General features: G+C 48.0%; 2 protein-coding genes and 4 non-coding genes across 6 annotated transcripts in view; 4 read left to right on the top strand and 2 right to left on the bottom strand.

Annotated features, from left to right (window-relative positions):
* The window catches only part of LOC135828131 (ras-related protein Rab-20-like), a 4,946-nt gene extending 805 nt beyond the window's left edge, over positions 1-4,141 (top strand). The window contains exons 2-6 of the mRNA XM_065340564.1: positions 7-100; positions 581-637; positions 1,716-1,941; positions 2,379-2,669; positions 3,082-4,141. Of these exons, the coding sequence (XP_065196636.1) occupies positions 7-100; positions 581-637; positions 1,716-1,941; positions 2,379-2,662 (661 nt within the window). The 3' untranslated portion in view covers positions 2,663-2,669; positions 3,082-4,141. The remainder of the gene's footprint in view (positions 1-6; positions 101-580; positions 638-1,715; positions 1,942-2,378; positions 2,670-3,081) is intronic.
* On the top strand, positions 361-459 carry Trnay-gua (transfer RNA tyrosine (anticodon GUA)). The gene is made up of 2 exons: positions 361-397; positions 424-459. It is a non-coding gene; the product is annotated as a tRNA-Tyr (tRNA).
* A 292-nt stretch (positions 4,142-4,433) lies between the features above and the next one.
* Trnay-gua (transfer RNA tyrosine (anticodon GUA)) lies at positions 4,434-4,532 on the bottom strand. The gene is made up of 2 exons: positions 4,496-4,532; positions 4,434-4,469 (listed from the first exon to the last, which is right to left on the bottom strand). It is a non-coding gene; the product is annotated as a tRNA-Tyr (tRNA).
* Positions 4,533-5,039: 507 nt separating this feature from the next.
* Trnay-gua (transfer RNA tyrosine (anticodon GUA)) lies at positions 5,040-5,138 on the top strand. Its single transcript has 2 exons — positions 5,040-5,076; positions 5,103-5,138. It is a non-coding gene; the product is annotated as a tRNA-Tyr (tRNA).
* A 1,359-nt stretch (positions 5,139-6,497) lies between these two features.
* Positions 6,498-19,424, bottom strand: LOC135828150 (carboxypeptidase B-like). The gene is made up of 11 exons (XM_065340591.1): positions 19,142-19,424; positions 17,580-17,847; positions 17,036-17,222; positions 16,466-16,539; positions 15,611-15,676; positions 12,826-12,933; positions 12,143-12,234; positions 10,886-10,953; positions 10,488-10,635; positions 9,023-9,128; positions 6,498-7,054 (listed from the first exon to the last, which is right to left on the bottom strand). The coding sequence occupies exons 1-11, from the start codon at positions 19,243-19,245 to the stop codon at positions 6,974-6,976; spliced, it is 1,302 nt and encodes a 433-aa protein (XP_065196663.1). The 5' UTR covers positions 19,246-19,424; the 3' UTR covers positions 6,498-6,973.
* Positions 7,515-7,613, top strand: Trnay-gua (transfer RNA tyrosine (anticodon GUA)). The gene is made up of 2 exons: positions 7,515-7,551; positions 7,578-7,613. It is a non-coding gene; the product is annotated as a tRNA-Tyr (tRNA).
* Positions 19,425-21,594: the final 2,170 nt, after the last annotated feature.

The following is a 21,594-nucleotide window of genomic DNA, read 5'->3' as shown; positions in this document are numbered from 1 at the left end:
GTTCAGTGATTTGAAGGTAATCATATTGGGAGCGGCGAGGGTAGGAAAGACATGTCTTATTCAGCGTTACCTGCACGGCACCTTTGAGAGTACGAAAGCGGTGAGTTTTGAAATTGGAACTGTCATAGCTTATACCCGTGCATGCACATGAAAGCTGTCTTATATTTCGGTGAAGCTACGGGATTGTAGATTTCAGCAGGTTTTGGCAGAGAGGTTTCTGCACGTGATCCTACCGAGAAAAAAAAAGAATCATGTGTGTTGTCAAGAGTTCGTAAAACCGGCCGGTGTAAATTGCTTCAGAACAGCTACGTGTATGAATAGCACAATCATGTAGACTGTATTCCCTACCCTATTCTGTCTCCTTCGATAGCTCAGTTGGTAGAGCGGAAGACTGTAGTGTGTGCATCGTTGGGATGCGCAGTCATCTTTAGGTCGCTGGTTCAAATCCGGCTCGAAGGATTTTTTGCCTTTTTTTCGTCCAAAACTTTTTTTCCGAATCCTGTATTATGGCGAGAGATCTTTGGCTTGGGAGTTCTTTTATTTGGCTCCTCGTTTTTGTTTTTGTAAATTTTCTTTGCAGACGATCGGAGCTTCGTTCTTTCTCAAGCATTGGGATGGGTATCACGTGGCTATTTGGGTAAGTGAACCGTTGCCTCCTCCTCCTCCTGGTGAGGTTACGGCACAGTGCGGTGTCAGTGTGTCGTAACCTGGATGTACAATACAGTCCGACCTCGCTTGTCCGCTCCTCTTTTATCCGCATCCCTCGCCATCCGGAAGAAAATAGCTGGTTACGGATTTACAGCATATGTGGTGCATCCAACGTAACCAGTGCTCGGTTATCTGGTTCCCTCGCCTATCCGGATAGTTTTGTGGGAAACGGGGATGTGTGCGGTTAAGCGAGGTCTGACGGTACGATCTGTCAAGGCGACCACCTGTCCGAGAGGACCACGACAACTTGGACCCGGGATTAGTATTTCCAGTCGAATGACCGTGGATAAGGAGAGCACCTGTACACGGCAACCGCATGCCATGATGCAATCTTTCACGCCTGCTGTCATTTACACTTTTGCTTTGTGGATATATGAGCCAGTATCGGGATTTACTCATTGCTGTTGTCTGATGATCGCTTAGTGCGTGAAACTCAGCGTTAAAACACTTTCTCTGTCCTCTTATTATTGTTTGAACTAGCTCTGCCTTTCGGTATTGAGTACTCTATTGGACAGCCTGGAACCTCTCTGTTTTGCAACCACATGTGTATGGTCCGTTGAGTGGTCGCCGTACAGCGATTCACAGTAGCGCACACAGGGTACGGAACGCCCAAGAGACTCCAGCTACGGGTTCTCGCCGGATAGCCGAACTTCACGTCACGCGACAGACCCCGCATACACATTGTTTGCACCCTGTGCTTGATGGACACCGGCTTGTACGGAATCCTGCGTTGGGTTAAACTCACTGCTGGTCACTTTGCACTGTTTACCGCCGTAGTTTTTTTTTAAACAATGTCATGTGATGTGAAGTTCTGCCATTGTCGCTGCGCATAGGCTAGAGGTTGTAAAGACAATTGCACTCTGTTGGAGGCGATGTATTCACACATACGCCTAAAGGCAAACACACACTCCGTCTTCTAGGCACATGCAGACGTGCACACGCAATACGATGTGTCTAATGCTTTCTTGTGCTTCTTTACGCTGCCGTTCTAATACATACCCCTGCAGGACACAGCCGGTGAGGAGAAGTACCACGCCCTCTCCTCGTTCTACGCACGCAACGCCTCCGCTGCCATCTTGGCGTACGACATCACGGACGTGAGCAGCTTCCACTCGTTGCAGAAGAGCTACCTTCACTTGCTGGACGCCGCCAATCCCAAGTGTCTGTGTGCCGTGGTGGCGTGTAAGAGTGACCTGGTGCCGCAGCACGGGCGCAATGTCGACGTCTCCACGGGTGAGTGACGACTCTGGTTTGGTTTTGTTGGGAATGATTTGTTTGTGTGTGCCTGTGTGTGTCTTTCTCCCATCTCCCGGGGAAACCCACATGACCAATTTTCGCAGTGAGCAAGTGCAGTGTGTGTGTATGTGTGGTGGTGGGTGGGTGGGTGTGGGGGGGGGGGGGGGGGGCAGGTGGGGGTGTTGAAAGGTGTGGAGGTACCGCAGCACGGACGTAATCTAGACATCTCTACAGGAGAGTGACGACCCTGGTTTTGTTTTGTTTTGTTTTGTTAGGAGTGGATTCGTGTCAGTAGGAGTCATGTAGCGGTTATGCGATAGATGTGGTGGTGGTGGGCCATCGGATCCACTAATCTTGTCTCTCTGCTTCTCTTTGCTCACACACACACGCGCACACGCACACACACACACACACACACACACATCTACATGCAGCTATGGAGTTTGCCCGTGAGCACAACCAGTCACGCGGCGCACCACTGCCGGTGGGCTGTCCGAACTGGGACAGCGCTTACTTCGAGACGAGCAGCAAGACGGGAGATGGAGTGCAGGCTGTGTTTGACTTCCTGCAGCGCACCCTGCTCCAGGGCATGCCACCAGCGGGAGAGTCGGCCACCTCATTACCGCCGAGCATTGCACACACGCTGGCCGTCGTGGACCGAGATCGGGGCAGTGTCAGTGCGAACGACAAGGAGCAGTCGAAGGGCTGCTGCTCATAAGCACATTGTGAGTGTCTGCAGTGTACGCCTGACTCTGTAGTGATTCGGTGTTGATAGAGTTTTCGGGCAGCTGTCTTTCTTTCTCTCTCTCTCTCTCTCTCTCTCTCTCTCTCTCTCTCTCTCTCTCTCTCTCTCTCTCTCCCTCTCCCTCTCTCCCTCGCTCTCGCTCTCTCTCTCTCTCTCTCTCTCTCTCTCTCTCTCTCTCTCTCTCTCTCTCTCTCTCTCTCTCTCTCTCTCTCTCTCTCTCTCTCTCTCTCTCTCTCTCTCACACACACACACACACACACACACACACACACGCTCGCGCGCACACACGCGCGCCTTTTTTACATTGGCAGCATCTTTAAAGCATTCTGAATTGCTAGTACATTTTACCGCTTGTGTCTCATGTCTCTCTCTCTCTCTGTCCCTGTGCTCAGCTTCATCCAGTGGGTCATTCTCTGTTCGTTCACTGCTGAAGTATTATGTGCGCCGAGTAGGCATCTATGCGGAAGCTGAAGATTCTGTATTCCATATTTGTATATTTGAACTTGATATCCTCTTTTTTCGTACTTCAAGAGTATTTTCCGATCGAGTGCGGGCACTTGGCTTTACGACTATATTGTCATGTTTTTTTTTTAATGTGCGGCTCGCTGTGTACGTGTGAATAGTATTAGGTTTCAATTCTGGTGTTGTCGCCGACTCTCTCTCTCTCCCCCTCTCTCTCTCTCTCTCTCTCTCTCTCTCTCTCTCTCTCTCTCTCTCTCTCTCTCTCTCTCTCTCTCTCTCTCTCTCTCTCTCTCATTCTCTCTCTCTCTCTCTCTCTCTCTCTCTCTCTCTCTCTCTCTCTCTCTCTCTCTCTCTCTCTCTCTCTCTCTCTCTCTCTCTCTCTCTCTCTCTCTGTTTGTCTGTTGTTAGCTCTGTTTAGCCAGTTCTATTGTCCTCCTTCCGTTGTGACATTCCCGTGTTGTGCACTGGCGCCATGGAGAGAACTCTACCCCGACGGAGGTGTGTGTGGGTGTGCTAGGTGTGTCATTGTATCCGTTTAGGTAGATTTTTGCAATCTACCTAGCTTCTGGATCATAATTATGCTCGTTTTGATTATTCTTTATCTTTGTGTTTCTAGGTTGCCTGAAATGTATATCTTCCCCTTCCCCCCTCCCCCCAACCCTCTCTCGATCACTGTTTTTTTTTCTCAGTATCGCAATCAACAGAACCAACTGGATAGTTGGATAGCTGTATATATAGGACTGCCTATTGAACTATTAATTTTGTTTGCTTTTTGTTTTGCTTCTTGTTTTTAGACTTTTATAGGAAGGCAGCAGGCCAGGTATGCCTCTCTTTTGTTTTGCTTTACTAGCACGCTGTACATATTTTGAAGCACATGGAAGTGTGCCAACTGATGCAAACGTGTACTTTGTGGACTGGCTGGCTCACCACTGTTTCGAAGCGGAATTTTCCTTTTTTTAATTGTTGAAAAATCTTTCAATATACCCACGATCTGTTGTCTGATCCTAGCCCAGTGCCCTGGTGACCATGACCAGTTGTGACCAGGCATGGCACATTGTGGTGAGGTTTTATCATAATGGTACCCAGGTTTTGCAACAGACCTACAATGTGTAGGAAGAATAGGCTCGGGGGGGGGGGGGGGGTTCCGGTTGGTCCCAGGTCGCCAGAAAGCAAGACATGATTATTATGATGCATGCATGCACCCAGTCTGATTCTGTTATTCAAAAAAGATAAAATTTAATAAAAAGTCTGATTCTGGTTCAGCAGGGGAAAAGGCAAAAAATCCTTCGAGCCGGATTCGAACCAGCGACCTAAAGATGACTGTACATCCCAACGATGCACACACTACAGTCTTCCGCTCTACCAACTGAGCTATCGAAGGAGACATTTTGCCGGAGTGCACATCAGGGTATCGTGGAATAGGATGCACACTGTTTGTACGAGTAGATCTACTCGCCAGGTCACCCATAGCCCGATTTTGCTAGCAATTCTGCTGGCAAAATATCGAAGAATTTTGACGAGAGAATTTGCTGGCAAAATGGAGCAAAATATCGGTATGTTCGCGGGAAATTGGGAGATTTACACTTATACGATGCATGTGACTCATTTTCGTACATTTTTGCCAACACGTGACCCACTTTCGGTCAGTTTTCCTACACGTGACCCAAATTTGGCCTTGCATTGGAGCAAAAAGGGAGCAAAATATCGAGTGACCTGGCAAAATGAAAGCAAAATATCGACGATGGGCGAGCAAAATGTTGCGGCAAAATATCGAAGTTTCCCTGGCAAAATCGGGCTTTGCCTAGACTCCACACTGCCTTGTGTGTGCATCATAAGTAAGTTAGTTCATAACCCACGATATCCTGATGTGCAATTCGACAAAATGTCTCCTTCGATAGCTCAGTTGGTAGAGCGGAAGACTGTAGTGTGTGCATCGTTGGGATGTACAGTCATCTTTAGGTCGCTGGTTCAAATCCGGCTCGAAGGATTTTTTTGGCCTTTCCCCTTTGACTCAGGGGGTCTTCACCTGGCCTGGTCAGTCAAATGAGTCTTGCTCTTTCTTGGTCCAGATGTATCAAAGTACTTACCCTTTTTTTCTTCTTCTTTGCTCCAAAGGGACTTTGATACATCTGGACCAAGATGCCATGGGGCGAATAAGCCGCCGCGAGCTTTTTTGAAGTTTTTCCCCAAGTAGATGTTTGCAATGGCCCTGATCCTTGCCCGGGTACTTCAGGTGCCGTTGTCTCGTGTGTGTGTGTGTGTGTGTGTGCACGCGGTGTGCACAATGTATGTGTGTGTGTGTGTGTGTGTGTGTGTGTGTGTGCCAGCTAGTTCGGTTGGTAGGTACACTTATGCCTGATTGTGTTGGGTCTGTTGCCAACAGGCTCGGCTGCTTTAAGGTGTAATGTTGTACCTGCCACCTTTGTTGGTTCCAGGGTTCATATACTCTAAGTTCTATTTGAAGTATACATACCTGGACTGCTTCTGGCTAGATTAACTCTTGTGTAATCAATGGTGCTAGTGAAGCTTTTATCAGATCCACTCTGATTTAGCCACCCACACTAGTAGCAAGTATTACCCTCACTGGGGGCAGGGGTAACTGCAGTTGGATCCCAGGGTGGATTCCCTGATGCCGTCAATCCTTTTTCTGCACCTTGTCCTCACCCACTCACTGAGGTGTGGTGAGCCCATAAGTGGGATCATTTTCAAGTCCACCCAGAGTTTTGGGGATTTCAGGGGGTGTCGGCCGTTGGGCGGTTCAATAACCAATTGAGTCATCTTTCCAAGATTCCTTTTGAGTCTCCCTCCCCTCTCCCGGGGGAGACTCACGTGACCAGTTTTGGCAGTGAGCAACAAGTACAGTAAGTACAGTGTGTGTGTGCGTGTGTGTGTGTGTGTGTGTGTGTGTGTGTGCGTGCGTGTGTGGTGTGTCTTGTGTAATCAATGGTGCTTGTGGAGCCGTTATCAGACCCACTCTGATTTATCCGTCACCATCCATCTTCTACTACCCGGCTTCGCTGGGGGCAGGGGTGAATGCAGCTGGATAACGAGACGGGTACATTGATGCCGTCCGGCAATCCCGTTTCTGCACTTTGTCCTCACCCACTTCCTGAGGTGTGGTGAGCCCGTAAGTGGGATCTTTCCCAAGTCCGGGGGGGGGGGAGGGTGACCCAGAGTTTGGGGCCCATTGCAGGGGGTGTCGGCCGTTGGGCGGTTCAATAGCCAACTGAGCCATCTAATCTTTCCAAGGTTCTTTTTGAGTCTCTCTCCCTTCTTCAGGAGATGGGGGGCTCACATGAGGGCAGGGAAATGCATATGATGCACGCGCTTGTGTGCAGTTCAAGAGTCTTAGCAATGGAGCCGGTGACCAGCCCGCACTCTTCTTTACAGATACGAGAGAGAGAGAGAAAATTATCAAAAATTAGGCCCACTGCTAACTAGCATGCAGCAGGAAATCCAAAATAGTCAATCTTTGTGCGTAAATTGAAAAATTCCAAATAAGAATACACAAATATTCATAGACTGAGGGAACGGAACATTACACAAAATGTAACGAAACGACATTGGGCTTGGCAGTGAAAGACCAGCTCAGAGAAATACAATCATGTAGGTAGAATATCACAAGGCCACTTGGAGGCCAGTTAGCGATGCCTCTAATAGAACTAAACAAAGTATATCCAACGGCCATTCACTGGTGACGTCATAATGACATCATCACGTCACACAGAACAGATCGGCAGCTGAACGAGCTGCACGCATGTAAAAGCTGTCTCCGTGATGTCCGCCGCTCTCGCGACCATCGGCCCGTGCGCGTGAGCCTGCTCAGTTGGTGAGCGGGTCGCGGGTGAGAGACTCTGCAAACTCCAGTACGGCTGGGATCATTTCCTGCCCAGTAGGGATGATCTGTACAGGTGATCACGTGACAATAGAAAAAGCCGTGACCTCGGTGAATACTAAAACACAAGCATTGATTTCGCAGGTCAATACTGAGGAAAGTTGAACTCTGATGGTGAGCCGATTTAATTATGGTAAAAAAGGAGAACAACAAAATGTTACGAGTTATGACTAACTGTCTACCAACGTAACCAGATCGTATACAGTCAGCGAGCGCGACAAATTGTTTGTTTTGTCCCATTTTGTCACACTCGCTAACTGTATATGATCTGGTTACGTCGGTGGACACTGCCACAGTTAGTCATATCTTGTAACATTTTGTCCTTCTCCTTTTTTCTTTTTTTTTGACCATAATAGGAATGTTCCTTTGATTTTCACCTGCAATAATGGATGTAGCATCCTGAAGTACCTTCCGACGCCCCTGGTTCAAATGATGACTGTCCAAGGCAAAGGGATGCATCATGTGTCTCCTTCGATAGCTCAGTTGGTAGAGCGGAAGACTGTAGTGTGTGCATCGTTGGGATGTACAGTCATCTTTAGGTCGCTGGTTCGAATCCGGCTCGAAGGATTTTTTTTCAATTTTTTTCGTCTTTTTATGTGATTCACTGTTGCATGAATTATTGATACACCCTTCACCGGGAATAGAGATGTTCCGTGGTAAGATCCGTGTGGGCGCTACGGATATTTTCGAGGCGTGCTTCATACGATTTTTCATACGAACCATGTTTCGTGTGGAGATTTTGCGTCATCGAGTGCAGAAAGATTTTTCGAGTACAAATTCGATACGAGAAACATCGATTTTCCGCGGGAAGTTTTGATTTCGGTCCACATTTTCAAAATAAAAAGGCATAGCACGGGAATATGACGTGTTTGCGATCGTAACCTAGGCAATGACTGCAAACACATAAGTTCCGTACTCCGAAAACATTTCACAGCTCGAAAACGACGTATAAAAAATCCGTAGCTCCTTTACGGATTTTGACACGAGAAATTCGTACTCCGGAACCTCTCTGATACCTGGGTGAATAGTGGTAACACACTTTGTTGTCGCGCTACTTGTCTTGCTTTCGGACTTCGAATCCTGCCGCTAGTCAGGCTCAGCCTTGCGGGCTTCGCAGTTCGCACCATAGAAATGACCCTGACTGTACTTGTCCTTGCTCACTGCCAAACCTGGTTACATGGGTCTCCCTGGAAGATGGGAGAGAGAGAGAGAGAGACTCGATAGGAATATCGGAAAGATGACTCGACTGATCGCCGGGAGCAGCTATCACTGTAAAAGCAGACATTTTCGGTGGCGTAATATTTTCAGTATTCTCCAAAATCGGCGGTTCGGTTCAGGGAAATTTTCGGTAAACCCGTTTTCCAGGTAAGTGTACTAGTACTAGTACCGACATTTTTGGTCCGTTTTACTTTTAGGTAAAAATTTCCGGCACAAAAGTTGCTGAAAATAAAACACCACCGAAAATTTCTGGTTTTACAGTAGTTGGTCCGGTCGTACCACATAGTCTGTCATGCTTCAAGTTGTGTGTGATATGGCGGGGACACTATGCCCTTTTTAGCAATATGTGTTGGTAGCCACAAGGTTGGTACGGCGATGACCTGACTAAGGGCGCGTTCAGACTACCGATAAAAAGTGACCGAAAGGGAAAGTTTCCAAGGTGATTTGATCACGTGACGTTACTGGCACGCTACCGGCGGAAACGTTTTACTGCCGCGGCTGCTGCGGCAGTAAAACTTTTCCGGCAGTAAAAAGAGTGCTCAGGCAGGGAAAAAGGGAAAATCCCTGCTCAGTGCCGCTGTGAGAGCTGCAAAACGTACGTACCGGTGACCAGGTAACGTGTCGTTAGTTTATCGGTAGTGTGAATGTCCTTCACGGTTTATCGCCATTCACGGTTTGACGGGATTCACGGTAGTCTGAACACGCCCTAACCGGACCGATTCCGGCGGGCCTGCATGTTGCATACACGCGTAGCTTACCTCGGTCGGTGGCAGGAGGAATCCGTAGCGACCGGTGTCGCGCAGCTCCACAGTGTAGCCGGCGGCGCGGAACGGGTTTCCCTCGTTGGCCTCGTAGTCATAGAACCTAGACATGCACACAGGCACACACACAGATGCAAACACACAGACGCACACACACAGACGCACACACACACACACACACACACACACACACACAGAGATGCACACACGCATTTGTACATACACAGACGCATGCACGCACACACACACACACACACACACACACACTTACTTGTACTTGTTGTTCGCTGCCAAAAACTGGTCACGTGGGTCTCCCCGGGAGAGGGGAGAGAGACTCAAAAGGAATCTCGGAAAGATGACTCAATTGGCTATTGAACTGCCCAGCGGCCGACACCCCCTGAAATCCCCAAAACTCAGGGTGGACTTGAAAATGATCCCACTTATGGGCTCACCACACCTCAGTAAGTGGGTGAGGACAAGGTGCAGAAAAAGGATTGACGGCATCAGGGTATCCGCCCCGGGATCCAACTGCAGTTACCCCTGCCCCCAGTGAAGGTAATACTCGCTACCAGTGTGGGTGGCTAAATCAGAGTGGATCTGATACAAGCTTCACTAGCACCATTGATTACACAAGAGTTTTAATCTAGCCAGAAGCAGTCCATGGTTAACCGGTATGTATAGCACATACACATACTGAACTGTACTTTGCACATACACCGTTGCCATATACATACATCAGGCGCGTGCTCGGCGATGGGCACGGGGGCACGTGCACCCCCCAAATATTTTCAATCTGGGCAATTGCAATTGTAATGTATGCAAATATGCTCTAAAATTCAAGAAAGGTTGCAAACAAATTGCAGAAAATTGCCGGGGGGGGGGGCTCCCCTCGGCTCCCGTGCACCCCCCCTAGTTGGGGGGCCGAGCACGCCCCTGTGCATGTAGATGGCCTTTAGCATTCCCGATCCCACACTTGAAAGTGTTCTTGTACGTGCTGTGATAGTCTTATCTTCAAGGCTTTCTTCTGTTTAGGTCAACTTACAGGTGATGATTGTAAACTTTAGTGTTAGTGTTAGTTTTCTTGCCTTCTTGCCAAATTGTGTCTGTGTGTATGTGTGAGTTTTCTCTTCTTTCGTTCTGTTTAGGTCACCTTACAAGTGATAATTGTTTAGTTTGCTGGCCTTGCCAATTGTGTCACCACGATGTGTTAGTTCTAGAACATTCATCTGCCTGCATTATTCGTCTGACAAAGTTATCTATTTTGGTGCAGCTGAGAGCCTGTTGCCGGAATGGCGGTATTTTCAAGTGCAAGAAATACGCTGCAATGGAGTTTGGGAATTCTGAAAAAAACGTTTATCAGCCATGTTGGTTGAATGAAAGAGGACAGGAGGAGGCCCAGTTCTGCACTTTGTACTGACCAGGTATAGCTAAGTATCATGCAGAGTTTGTCGCCGGTGCTTACCAGTCGCTGGCGGTTCCGCTGGTCGGGTAGAGGCCGATGGACTTCTGCGACGTGTAGGACATGCCGTGCACGCTCAGGATGAGACTGCGCATGGTGGAGCCCAGGCTGCTCAGGCGCGACTCGTCGGGACTGTCCTGGCTCGTGTAGCCTGGAAAGAGAGAGAGAGCACAAACGGCAGTACTCCTGATCAAACTCTTGTCAACAGTAAGCTATACAAACACACGCATTCTAATTTCAGGGGTGCTGGAAGGAAGCAAACACACACACGACATGTACACGCACGCGCGCGCGCGCACACACACACACACACACACACATACACACACGTGCACGTGCGCACACACACACACACACACACACACACACACACACACATACACACACACACTAGAACTCACCCCATGGGCGGAGGATCAGCTGCGAGTAGGAATGCCAGTCAATGGCTCCAACAATCGGGAAGTTCTCGCTACATTTCGTACACAGACAGACAGAAGAAGAAGAGCATGAACATGAGTGACATGCTGCCATGGCACTTGTAATCGCTCACATGCAACAAACTGACTAAAATCAATATACAAGTAGCTGAATGGAGAGAAAATGGAAGAAAAGGGCCCCACAGATACGATTGTGGCTATGTGGCTTTCTTGGAATGCATGTCTCCTTCGATAGCTCAGTTGGTAGAGCGGAAGACTGTAGTGTGTGCATCGTTGGGATGTACAGTCATCTTTAGGTTTAGGTTCGAATCCGGCTCGAAGGATTTTTTGCCTTTTTTTCGTGTTTTTTTTATGTAGCTTGCTTTGGTAGGGGCTGTAGCGCTATCAACCAGTACGTCACATGCAAAAACAGGGCCGCTGGAACCGGTCCGGTTGTTGGCCCGGTTGTCACCGGACCAACTCTGGCTCAGGTCACCCCCTGGGATTCGTCTAAAACCGGGGAGAAAAAATTCTGACATGTACATTATCGATCATGCATACATTTGTACATGCTCCCATAGGGCCGGGCTCTGAAAACTTGGGAAAGGGCCAAATTCTGCTATTTCTGACCGAAAATGCCCAGGGGAGATCCCCCCCCCCCTCGCCCCCTCAAACCAGACCATTTTCGCCCGCCTTCCGGCGGGCCTGAGAACTGTACACAGCTAAATGCGCACATCATTTCATGCAATGGTGATCATAGATGTTTTCTGCTGTATTCATAAGCTTACAAGTCCTCTTCTTTCCTCAATGTTCAACCTCCAGTCGGCTGCTACTTGCACCGAGAGGCGCACTAGAGGGCAATCATTCTCTTCACTTTCTTTGCCCGCTGCTACCACTAGATATGGCATGTTCTCTATTTTTTTCCTTGGCGCTGATAGGTGGAATTCTCTGCCTGTCTCGTGTCATCAGGTTGAGCATCTATCCGTTTTTGTTCCGCTCTGTAAAGAGCACTTAGGGTTCCCTGTAAGGCCTTCCCTATCAAAATAATAAATTCTACTACTACTACTACTACTAGATTCTAGAGCACCCTGTTTGCCTCGCACAACCGACCAATTCAGCACATGAATCCTGCCCCTATGCACGCATCCGTCGCTTTGGTCCTGTTTGGGTTGCAATCCATTTTAGATTCTCCTCGTCGCTCTGGAAACGTAACGCATAGCACAGCGCATTGATTCCACTAACCGGAAGTAGTTCTGTGTGTTCTGCGTCTCGGGTTCCGAGGCAGGTCCTGGTCCGTGGTAAGTCTCACTGCAAGGATTGCTGGAGCTGCCGCCCTGCACCATTGCATGCCCGGTCATCATGCGGAATTGAAAACAGACCGGCGTGTACGCACATGCACAGACATGAACGTATGCACGTGCGTGCACAAACACACACACCATGCACACACACGCGCACACACACACAAAATTCAGCCACAGACCTTTCCGCATTGAACTTTTGAGTACAATACCCATCTTACATTTCAGTTCCCCTTTCATTCTTTTTCTTTCTCCCCTCTAGCTCTATTACCGCCATGGCTGGCTATCGCCCGCATCACCATTTCATTGGCTAGTGCCACGTGATTGTGAATAAAATTTAATAAAAAATAAATGAATAAAAATCTACAATATCACTGTGCATTGCACAAATACAAGGCTGCTTGATCCAAGAAAAAATCCAGTTTTTCTTCAGACTTTTCTTAGCGAAGTCATTTTCTGCAAAACTATGTGCATGTTCAGTGCGAAAACACCGAGTTTTGACAGCTAGAATTCGTTAAAATTTCATTTCACCTCACCGTGGCAACCAACAAAATCCAGAGATTGTTAGCTTCAATTCGTGGTCTTAAGGTACGTGCACAGCATGCAACCATCATCGCGGCTAACCTCGTTCCAGTGGCTGTTGTAGTTGCGGTTCTGGTCGACGCCTCGGCATGTGCTGCCCGCATTAATACGTCGGTTCTTGCGCCAGAGGCGGTCGCCGTTCCATGTGTACTGAGCATGGATAAAGGATCGAGTGAAATAGCACACAGAATGCATAATGGAGATTTGCGGTGGTGGTGTGGTGGTGGTGGTGGTTTGGTGGTGTGGTGGTGGTAGGGACGGGCCGAGAGGGGGGGGGGGGGGGAGGATTTTGCGTGAAAATCACAATATTTTTAATATAAAATAAATATAATAGCTATAAAGAGAACAAATTCTGCTGTCATCGCCACACTACAACAAAGTCATGAAGGTTTACCAGAATCGATTTTCTTGTCACAATCATCAGTGGAAAGCCGTGACTGAAGAATAACCATGCCAAATCAATCATTTATATACATTCAATAATGTGTTACGAGAACAAAACAAAGTGCTAAAAATAGAATGAGGGAAGGTGAGACAATAGAAGTAAAGTGAGAGCTAAGTGCAACAGGGGTGAGGATTTAATTGCAACGCTAGAACTGTGTAGTGAGACAAACAATCATGCTGTGCACCTACGAAAACAATCTTAACGCAACTACATGTTTCTTCTGCTTACAAAGATCAGGCTTATGCAAACGAATACAAACAGCCTCAAGTACTTTCAACTGACTAGCGTACCGTGCACGACAAAGAACAGAAAAACTAAAATCATCATACACCTGCAGACACTTAGGGTGAGACAACAGATGAAGAAAAACGGCAGACTTCTTACGATCACAATCACCATCCGATTCCTCGTCTCCACCAACCGCAACCTCGTCCCCCGTCTCATCTTCCAACTCGTCCTCAGTGTCGTCCTCCGTGTCATTCTCCTCATCACCACCGATCGGTCCCAGGCTCGCTTCACGTTGCTGAACCTCTGTTCGTTGACTCCTCCTTTGATCTTGATGGTAATTTGTTACCATTGTTGTTGTTGTCATTGTTGTTGTTCCTGTTGTTGCCAAATCTTCTGTTCCCAGTGTCTTCGCCGGTGCTTGACATCCAGTACTGTAATAATTCATTGAATAATTAGCCGTTGATCGTCTAGGTCTTTGAATGTTGATCGTGTTGTTTTCTCTGTTGAATTCCGTTTCCTTCAGCCTTCTTTCTTCTAGTTCATGTTCAGTGCTTACCTCATCCATATTTGCCCGTGCCAGCGACACCACAGACTCAGCCCCAGCACTGCCGATGGCAGATGCAGGTGGCGGTTCTGGGGGAGGCAACGGCAACGATGGCGATGGGGGCATCACCATGATCACCTCGCCGCAGCGTCCACTTTGGTCTTGAGCCGGATGTTGTTGTGGTGTACTTTCTTGTGTTGTTATGGTGCATTGTGTTATAACGTTAGTGACAATGTGCACATTATCCATCTCCACGGCTCTCGATACGGGTAATGGAGGCACTATTGCCGTCGACGGCAATTGTGCTAACGATGGCTCTGATCGAGGGTTCTTAGGTGGCCTGCCGCGTTTGGGTCGCAGTGCCCGTGCCGAGCCAGTCAGCATGTGCAGTGGGACGTGCTGCTTGATACGTGCGTTCAGATGTTGAAGAGTCCTACCAACGTACCGACTACCGCATTGTCGGCACTCAAATTGGTATACCAATTTAGATGCGAGTTGGGTTGGTAGGACATCCTTCCTCACCGTGAACGCACGTACAGTTGTGAAAACGGGTACCAAATGTACCGCGTAGTACGTTTGTTGTACCATTTTGCGGACCACGCGACTCATGGATAATGAGAGGTTACCTTTCCAAGGGAGAGAAAGATACGTGGGACATTTGTCCGGGCCAAAACGAATTTCCTTTCTATGCAGCCTTTCGCTCATGAGCTCCTTCAAGAGATCGTCGGGATACCCGTTCTTTAGAAAAACTGACTTTAGGAAGTCCAGTTCCTCCGCCAGTTTGGAAGAGGAGCAAATACGGTTTGCTCGATCCACCAAGTTACGCACTAAATTCACCTTGTATTGGTACGAACAATACGAGTCAAACATTATGTACTGGCCGGTGAATGTAGGCTTTCTGTACACAGATGTTACTGTACCCTGACTAGACTTTTCCACAAGGACGTCTAGAAAGGGAAGTTTGTTCGCTTGTTCGTGCTCACAAGTAAAGCGTATGGAAGGATGTAGGTTATTTAGAATACCAAGAGAATACCTCATAGAATACCTCATTCTATTTTTAGCACTTTGTTTTGTTCTCGTAACACATTATTGAATGTATATAAATGATTGATTTGGCATGGTTATTCTTCAGTCACGGCTTTCCACTGATGATTGTGACAAGAAAATCGATTTTGGTAAACCTTCATGACTTTGTTGTAGTGTGGCGATGACAGCAGAATTTGTTCTCTTTATAGCTATTATAAAATTGTTGTCTCCGCGTCGATTATTTACATAAAATAAATATTTTATAAATTATGATAAAAGAAACACACCATAAGCTATATTGCCTAGGACGAGTAGTGAGACCTTTATATAAAAAATACATTCAAAGAGTCTGTATGAACTGCCAAACACAACATAAGCTGTAATTTCCTAGTACGAGCTGCAGGACCTCTAAGTACATACACGGAGGCTGGATGAACTGTACCTACAATGACTTGCAGTTTTGGTACCGGAAGATACTCCATAGGCACTCACTATTTCTACAATGTTTAGCATTTTGTCAGCCTTTTTCGCGCGAACTGTGATTTTTGTTCGGTGTCTACCGATCAACCCATTATGGTACTTACGGTATATCCATCAGGGTTGGTGAATGGTACGACGACGAACTCAATAGTGTCCAGTAACTCTCGGACCTAAACACATGTGCACACACATTCACGCACACAAGCGTGCACACACACGCACACACGCGTGCACACACACGCACACCATTTGGACCATTTGACGCCCGATAGCGACGCTACAGCAGAAGCCATAGCAACTTGTGCTGGGATTGCACCATTCAACAGCTTGCAAGGCTGAAGAATTGACCGCCACTATTCAGCCCGGTCTACACCACACAGCTTTGAAGTGGCTTTTTCTGGCCAGTGAATCCCACACACACACACGAGTACACGCACAGACGTGTACATGGACTGTGCTGGACTTGCTCACTACCCGAAGCGGGCCGTGTGAGTCTGCCCTCGGGAGATGCTAGCGGGATGCAAAAATAAAATTCATTCCATTGACTACAGAGCAGTTGTTTTATTCATTCCATTGACTACAGAGCAGTTGTGCATCCCATCACATGACCACACAGGGCAGCCTTGTTGGTTAAAACTCCACTCAACTCATGCATCTGTGGGTCAAGTAATGTCAGCCATGTTGGTTCCAGTTCCCCTTAGCACATGCATCTATCAGTGTGGGAGGGCTAACTCAACTCCCTAAGCCTTATGAAAAGGAAGAGAGAGAGAGAGAGAGAGAGAGAGAGAGAGAGAGAGAGAGAGAGAGAAACAGACACAGACAGACAGACAGACAGAGACAGAGACAGAGAGTGTGTGTGTGTGTGTGTGTGTGTGTGAGAGAGAGAGAGAGAGAGAGAGAGAGAGAGAGAAACAGACACAGAGAGACAGAGACAGAGACAGAGAGAGTTTATCTCTTACCCTGGTGTCGGTGTGATAAGAGTTGACAAGATAGTCCACGATGTACATGCATGTCGCACCGCTGATCCACTCACCTGGGTGGAGTACAACAAACACAGGCATTTACACTCAGATGTTCTTTTTAAGTTAACAACAGCTTCAAAAACGTGACTAGCGCAGCGTGAGCAATAGCAGTGTGAATGACGCTGGCTAGTGAGCGTATGCAGTAACACCTGTAGCTAAAGACCACCGTGACTAGCGACCAGCCTGGTACACGTACTACAGACCACTGCGCCAGGCACGGACGGTCTTACATTCACATATGGATGTGCGGTGCAATTCTCTAACTAAGGACCACCTGCCACTAAAGACCGCTTTCTCTGGCCCGAAGGGGTGGTCGTTAGTCACAGGTTTTTTACTGTCATAGCATATTTTCATGCTTTTAAACGACATTGATAATTCGGACATCGACTACGTGGACGCTCAATGAATTATCTGGAATGGCTGCCCCAAGAACACGCACATACCGGTATACAGCACACAGGACCACAACAGCACCTGGCAAAACACAGCACAAGCACTAGCACTCACGGGCGTGGATCTGACACTGGAAGTAGATGCGGTGGCGCGAGCTGTTGGTGCGCGAGCCGCCAGCGATGTGTACGGCCGGCTGCAGGCGACCCTCGCCGGACTCGCCGATGGTGGACTCGAAGTGAAGCACATCGGGATGCTCCAGAGCCAGCTCCTGGTACCAAGCGTAGATCTCAGCATACGTGTGCTGCAAAGAAAGAAGCAAGTTACACAAGAACAGCCATAATAATAAGAGTGTTTTTTGTTCTCTCAAAGTCCGAACAAGACAGAGGTGCATTCATTTTCCGGGGCTGTGCAACCAGGTAATGACCATGCGATTTTAATAATTATTGAGATTTGCACAGCACCACACACAGGTGTATGAGCGTATTGCCTGCAGGCAGTTTGCACTATCCCATACTTTACAGAGCCAGCACGTTGGAATTTCTCCGTTCTATTTCCGGTGTGCAACACGGTAGGAGTCTCTACCAGCTATGCACTCCATGCACGATCATCACACACTACACAGGGAATGCACCTGCATAATATGCTAGCACATGCTCACGTAGTCGTCGTGCCATGCGGCCGGGGAGTTCACTTTCTCGGCGGCGACGCGAGCGGAGGCCTCGAAGCTGGCGATGTAGTCCTCCACGTTGGCAATGACCATGTTGCAGGCGGCGGTGCTGTGAAGGATGGCCTCGAGATCGGCGCCTCGCTCCTGTTGGGAGAGCGTGCGCACGTCAAACGTACCATCAGCGCGCTCGGCCCACATGTCTGCAGCGTCGTGCGTGAAGATCTTGGCCAGCTCCGTCTTGCTCATCTCCTTGGAGTTGCTGTGCAGTGGACAAAAGCAGTATAGAGATAAGAACCGTTCAAGTATAGTTGGAAGGCTATTGGAGTGCGCATCCTAGATGTGCTAGAGCTGATAGCCAGTTAGTTGTAGAACGTCAGTACCGTCGGTCAGTGGTGTGAAATGTCATCGCATGGGCTGACTGTTCTAGTAAGTAACTGGTGGTGTTAGTGGACATTATAGCGTAACTTGTACTTCCTTGGTCCTTTTTTTCTTTTCTATAGAGTATAGGGTGATTTCACATCTATCACACGACCATACAGGACAGCCATGTTGGTTCCAACTCCACTCAACCCCTGCATCTATGGGTCACATGATGTCAGCCATGTTGGTTCAACTGTCCACATGACATGATCACCTTCAACACACATTTAGTCACATGACCAAGGTGTGAACACCACTCTACACAGTAAAACCTGCGTGTTGCCGGACTCCGCACCGAGCGGGATTCTGTATTGACCGGACACATTTTCATGCGCCAAAGTGCTGTGGATTGAACGTCCATCCCTGGATCGAGCGGAATCCTGTCATATCAGGACAGATTCCGCTGCACCAAGGGTGTCCGGTTAGAGTAGGGTGTACTGCATGGAACACCATAGTATCATCAACAGCTGCTACATCAATCATTTTGATTTTTCCACTGCAAATGGTGCAACCCGGGTGCTTTGAGAGTGCTCAGGTGTCGCTTGTTGCCTGGTGGTGGTGCATAAGGAAACACAAACATGACGCTCACGACTCGAGTTGCAACAAACTACATGTATTACTAGTATTAGCCTTGGTCCACAATTGACAATGCGTCAGCTTTTAAAATGCAACGACCCTGATGTACAAGTATCATACAACTAGACTACACACTATACACGTCACTTCTCACAGTTTTACACGTCACTTCTCACAGTTTTACACGTCACTTCTCACAGTTTTACACGCCACCTTTCACGTAATAAAACGATTAAAAGTACGCGCATGATATGAAGCGGTGCAACTGCACAGATATGGCCCTTTGTCGATAACCTGGTTTGGCAACGTCACACTCACAGTCTCAAGACAACAGCAAGTAGCCGTGGGTGTTATTTTGCACCCTCAAATACCGTCAGAACCGACAGAAGGAGAGCATGCACGCTAGCTTGCTGAAAGGCCGGGCGAAGAATAACCGCACACCGACAACATGAATAGAGCTAGTTATGCCCCGAAACCCATTACAGTACATGGGACGTCTCTTTTGTAACATTCAGCACTAGCAATGGTATTCAATCGGACTTTGAGTTTTTCCTCACCATCTGAACACGCGATCTCCATCGTATGTCACCGTTCGAACAGGCACTGTTTTCGCCCAGCTGCAGGCCAACAGGCCGCACAAGACTAGCAGCGTCGCCTTCATCTCCCCTGCAAACCTTCTCGATCGCGAGTTGGAACAACAAACTCTAGCAAAATGTAAGTTTGCAGCTGCAGGAGACGACGACTGATCCGAACTCAAATCAACCAACTGACTTGCAACTATCCTTTCCGAGTCAGTTCGGATGCGACTTTTGCAGCAGTTTTGTGCAAGTCTGCAAGCCAGGATCACGGGGAGAGATGCGATGTCACACTTGGATCTCGGATTTGAACGCGCCTGCAGTCCTAAGATCTACCGCCCCATGGCCCAAGTCAGGTTGATGTCACGCGATTTCGGTGTCATGCGCTGCATGCATGGTTCTGGGCAGCTGCGTTTTGCATGTTTTACATGTATTCGCTCGATCGAAGGCAAGCGCGTCAAAATTTAACTCTTGCACTGACAAGTGACACGACTAGTTCAGTGAAGACATTCGACTTGTCACACACTCTCTCTCACACACACACACACACACACACACACACACACACACACACACACACACACACACACACACACACACACACACACACACACACACACACACACACACACACAGGTTCTGCTCCTGCATGCTACGGGAGTTGTCACTCGTTAATTTTTGTCCTTGTCGTACTAGCTTGATGAGCTTCGTGTCATGCAAGTCTACGGTCCCGGCGACACCTCTGTCTAGTCAAGGCTAGTGTTCAACAGGAAGCGCAGGGAGTTGCGATGCATCCACTACTGCACTAGCCATACTCTCAGAGTCATAGCCACGAACCATGACAGCGGCAAGGGACTTTTTAGTTTCTTGACCTACAATACATGTGCTTGACTTAGTAATAATTATTAATTTAAAAAAAATTATTACTTAGACCCAGTGACGTTAGTCAAGGTACATGTACATGACTCTTACATGTAGGTCAAGGCTCAAGGTGATCGTACAATACAGTTATGTACCAGTACAAGACTAGTACAATCAATAGTCATGTAGCCAGTGTAGGTAAGTGAGGGCAACAGCTAGGTGTTGGCGGATAATGCTCGGTAATATGGGATATAATGCTCTCAGTAATGCTCCACAAAAGGCCATATAATGCTCCAAATAATGCTGATAATGCTCCGCCGGATGGAATATAAACTCCTGAACCTTGCGGTATCGGGCTAAGAAAAACGCTATAATATTGTACCCATGCTATGCAACATAGAACGCACAATCTGGATCCGCCACAGAGACTCGAACGGCCTCAGTAAAACCAGTGCCGGCTATGCCTTCCCAAGTCGTTCTGATACGCCAAGAAGGACTCCTTGACCAGCTTCTGCCTCTGAGTTTCCCTCTCCAAACGGGACTGTCCTTGTTTGTGTCTCGCGGTAGCAATATGGGAGATGATTATACTCTTCTTCCCTGACAATGTTGTATGGCATGCCAGGCACCCTAACTTGCCACAGTCGCTTTTGAGCGGCTCCGCACCCGTGTTTCGGCACTGATGGCCACTTCAGTGCTCTGTCCATGAGCTACTAGTACTCGCGTCCTTTTGGAAACATTTTCAGACTAGGTAATAGCTGTTTTCTGAAAAGACCGCTCGCGGCAGGATCAGCAGTTTCCAACTCGACGACGTCACTATCAGGTATCATCAGAGGACTCCGCCAAAAGCTCATCTGGAGAAAGCCCAGCTTCCTCCCAATCCCAAGAACCGCATCGCGGCGAGTCAGCCATCAGCGTTGGCTGCTAGTTAGCTGGTCTTACACAATGGTCAATGTCCGGTGAAAGTCCAGCGTTACTCTTCGACAAAGACATGGACTCTTGCTTCGATGAAAAATGTTTTTTGTAACATTGTGGACCTGGTAACCGGGTAAGGTCTGGAATGCGTGCGTGTGCGCACCTCCACCGTTCCATGCTCTGATGCTGGCTCACATTTGTTTCGTTGGTTCGGCGTTGGTACCTGGATCTTCAAAAAGTAAGCTACCGCAGTACCGGTAGTTGCTGGCATGGCCGAAGATAGACTTCCGGGACCGGAAGTTTCTGCGAGAGTTTCCACACTGTGCTGGACCACAGCTAGCTAGCACTATACTGCATGCAGTATACTGGGCCTGGCACTGCGTGCCACGATCTGTTTGGTACCATGCATGATCATGATGATGTGTGCGGGGGTCTATCGCTTGTTGTTGTAGTACTAGAATACATCGCGATAGTAATAAAATGTTGCCAATCAAAGACCAACGCTATAGTATAGCCGATACGAATCTGTACATGTACATGACTCATCATGAGGATGTGTGTAGATCTACTATGCAGTCATCATGGTCATCTAGAACATGGTATAATGCCATTTTTGGCCTCGTAATGCTTTATAATGCTCGTAATGCTCCGGGTGGTGTATA

This window comes from Sycon ciliatum, chromosome 12, assembly GCF_964019385.1.
Source record: "Sycon ciliatum chromosome 12, ocSycCili1.1, whole genome shotgun sequence".
Classification (NCBI taxonomy): Eukaryota; Metazoa; Porifera; class Calcarea; order Leucosolenida; family Sycettidae; genus Sycon; species Sycon ciliatum.
The sequence above is the reverse complement of the archived record's forward strand: the minus strand, read 5'-3'. Positions and strand labels throughout refer to the sequence as shown.

Excerpts from the sequence above, each read along its gene's own strand:
- LOC135828150 (XM_065340591.1), bottom strand. The coding sequence starts at position 19,245 with ATGAAGGCGACGCTGCTAGTCTTGTGCGGCCTGTTGGCCTGCAGCTGG. Across the intron at positions 10,954-12,142 it reads AACACACAGAACTACTTCCG|CGAGAACTTCCCGATTGTTG; the intron begins GTTAGTGGAATC and ends TACGAAATGTAG. Across the intron at positions 7,055-9,022 it reads TCCTCCTGCCACCGACCGAG|ATCATCCCTACTGGGCAGGA; the intron begins GTAAGCTACGCG and ends TCACCTGTACAG.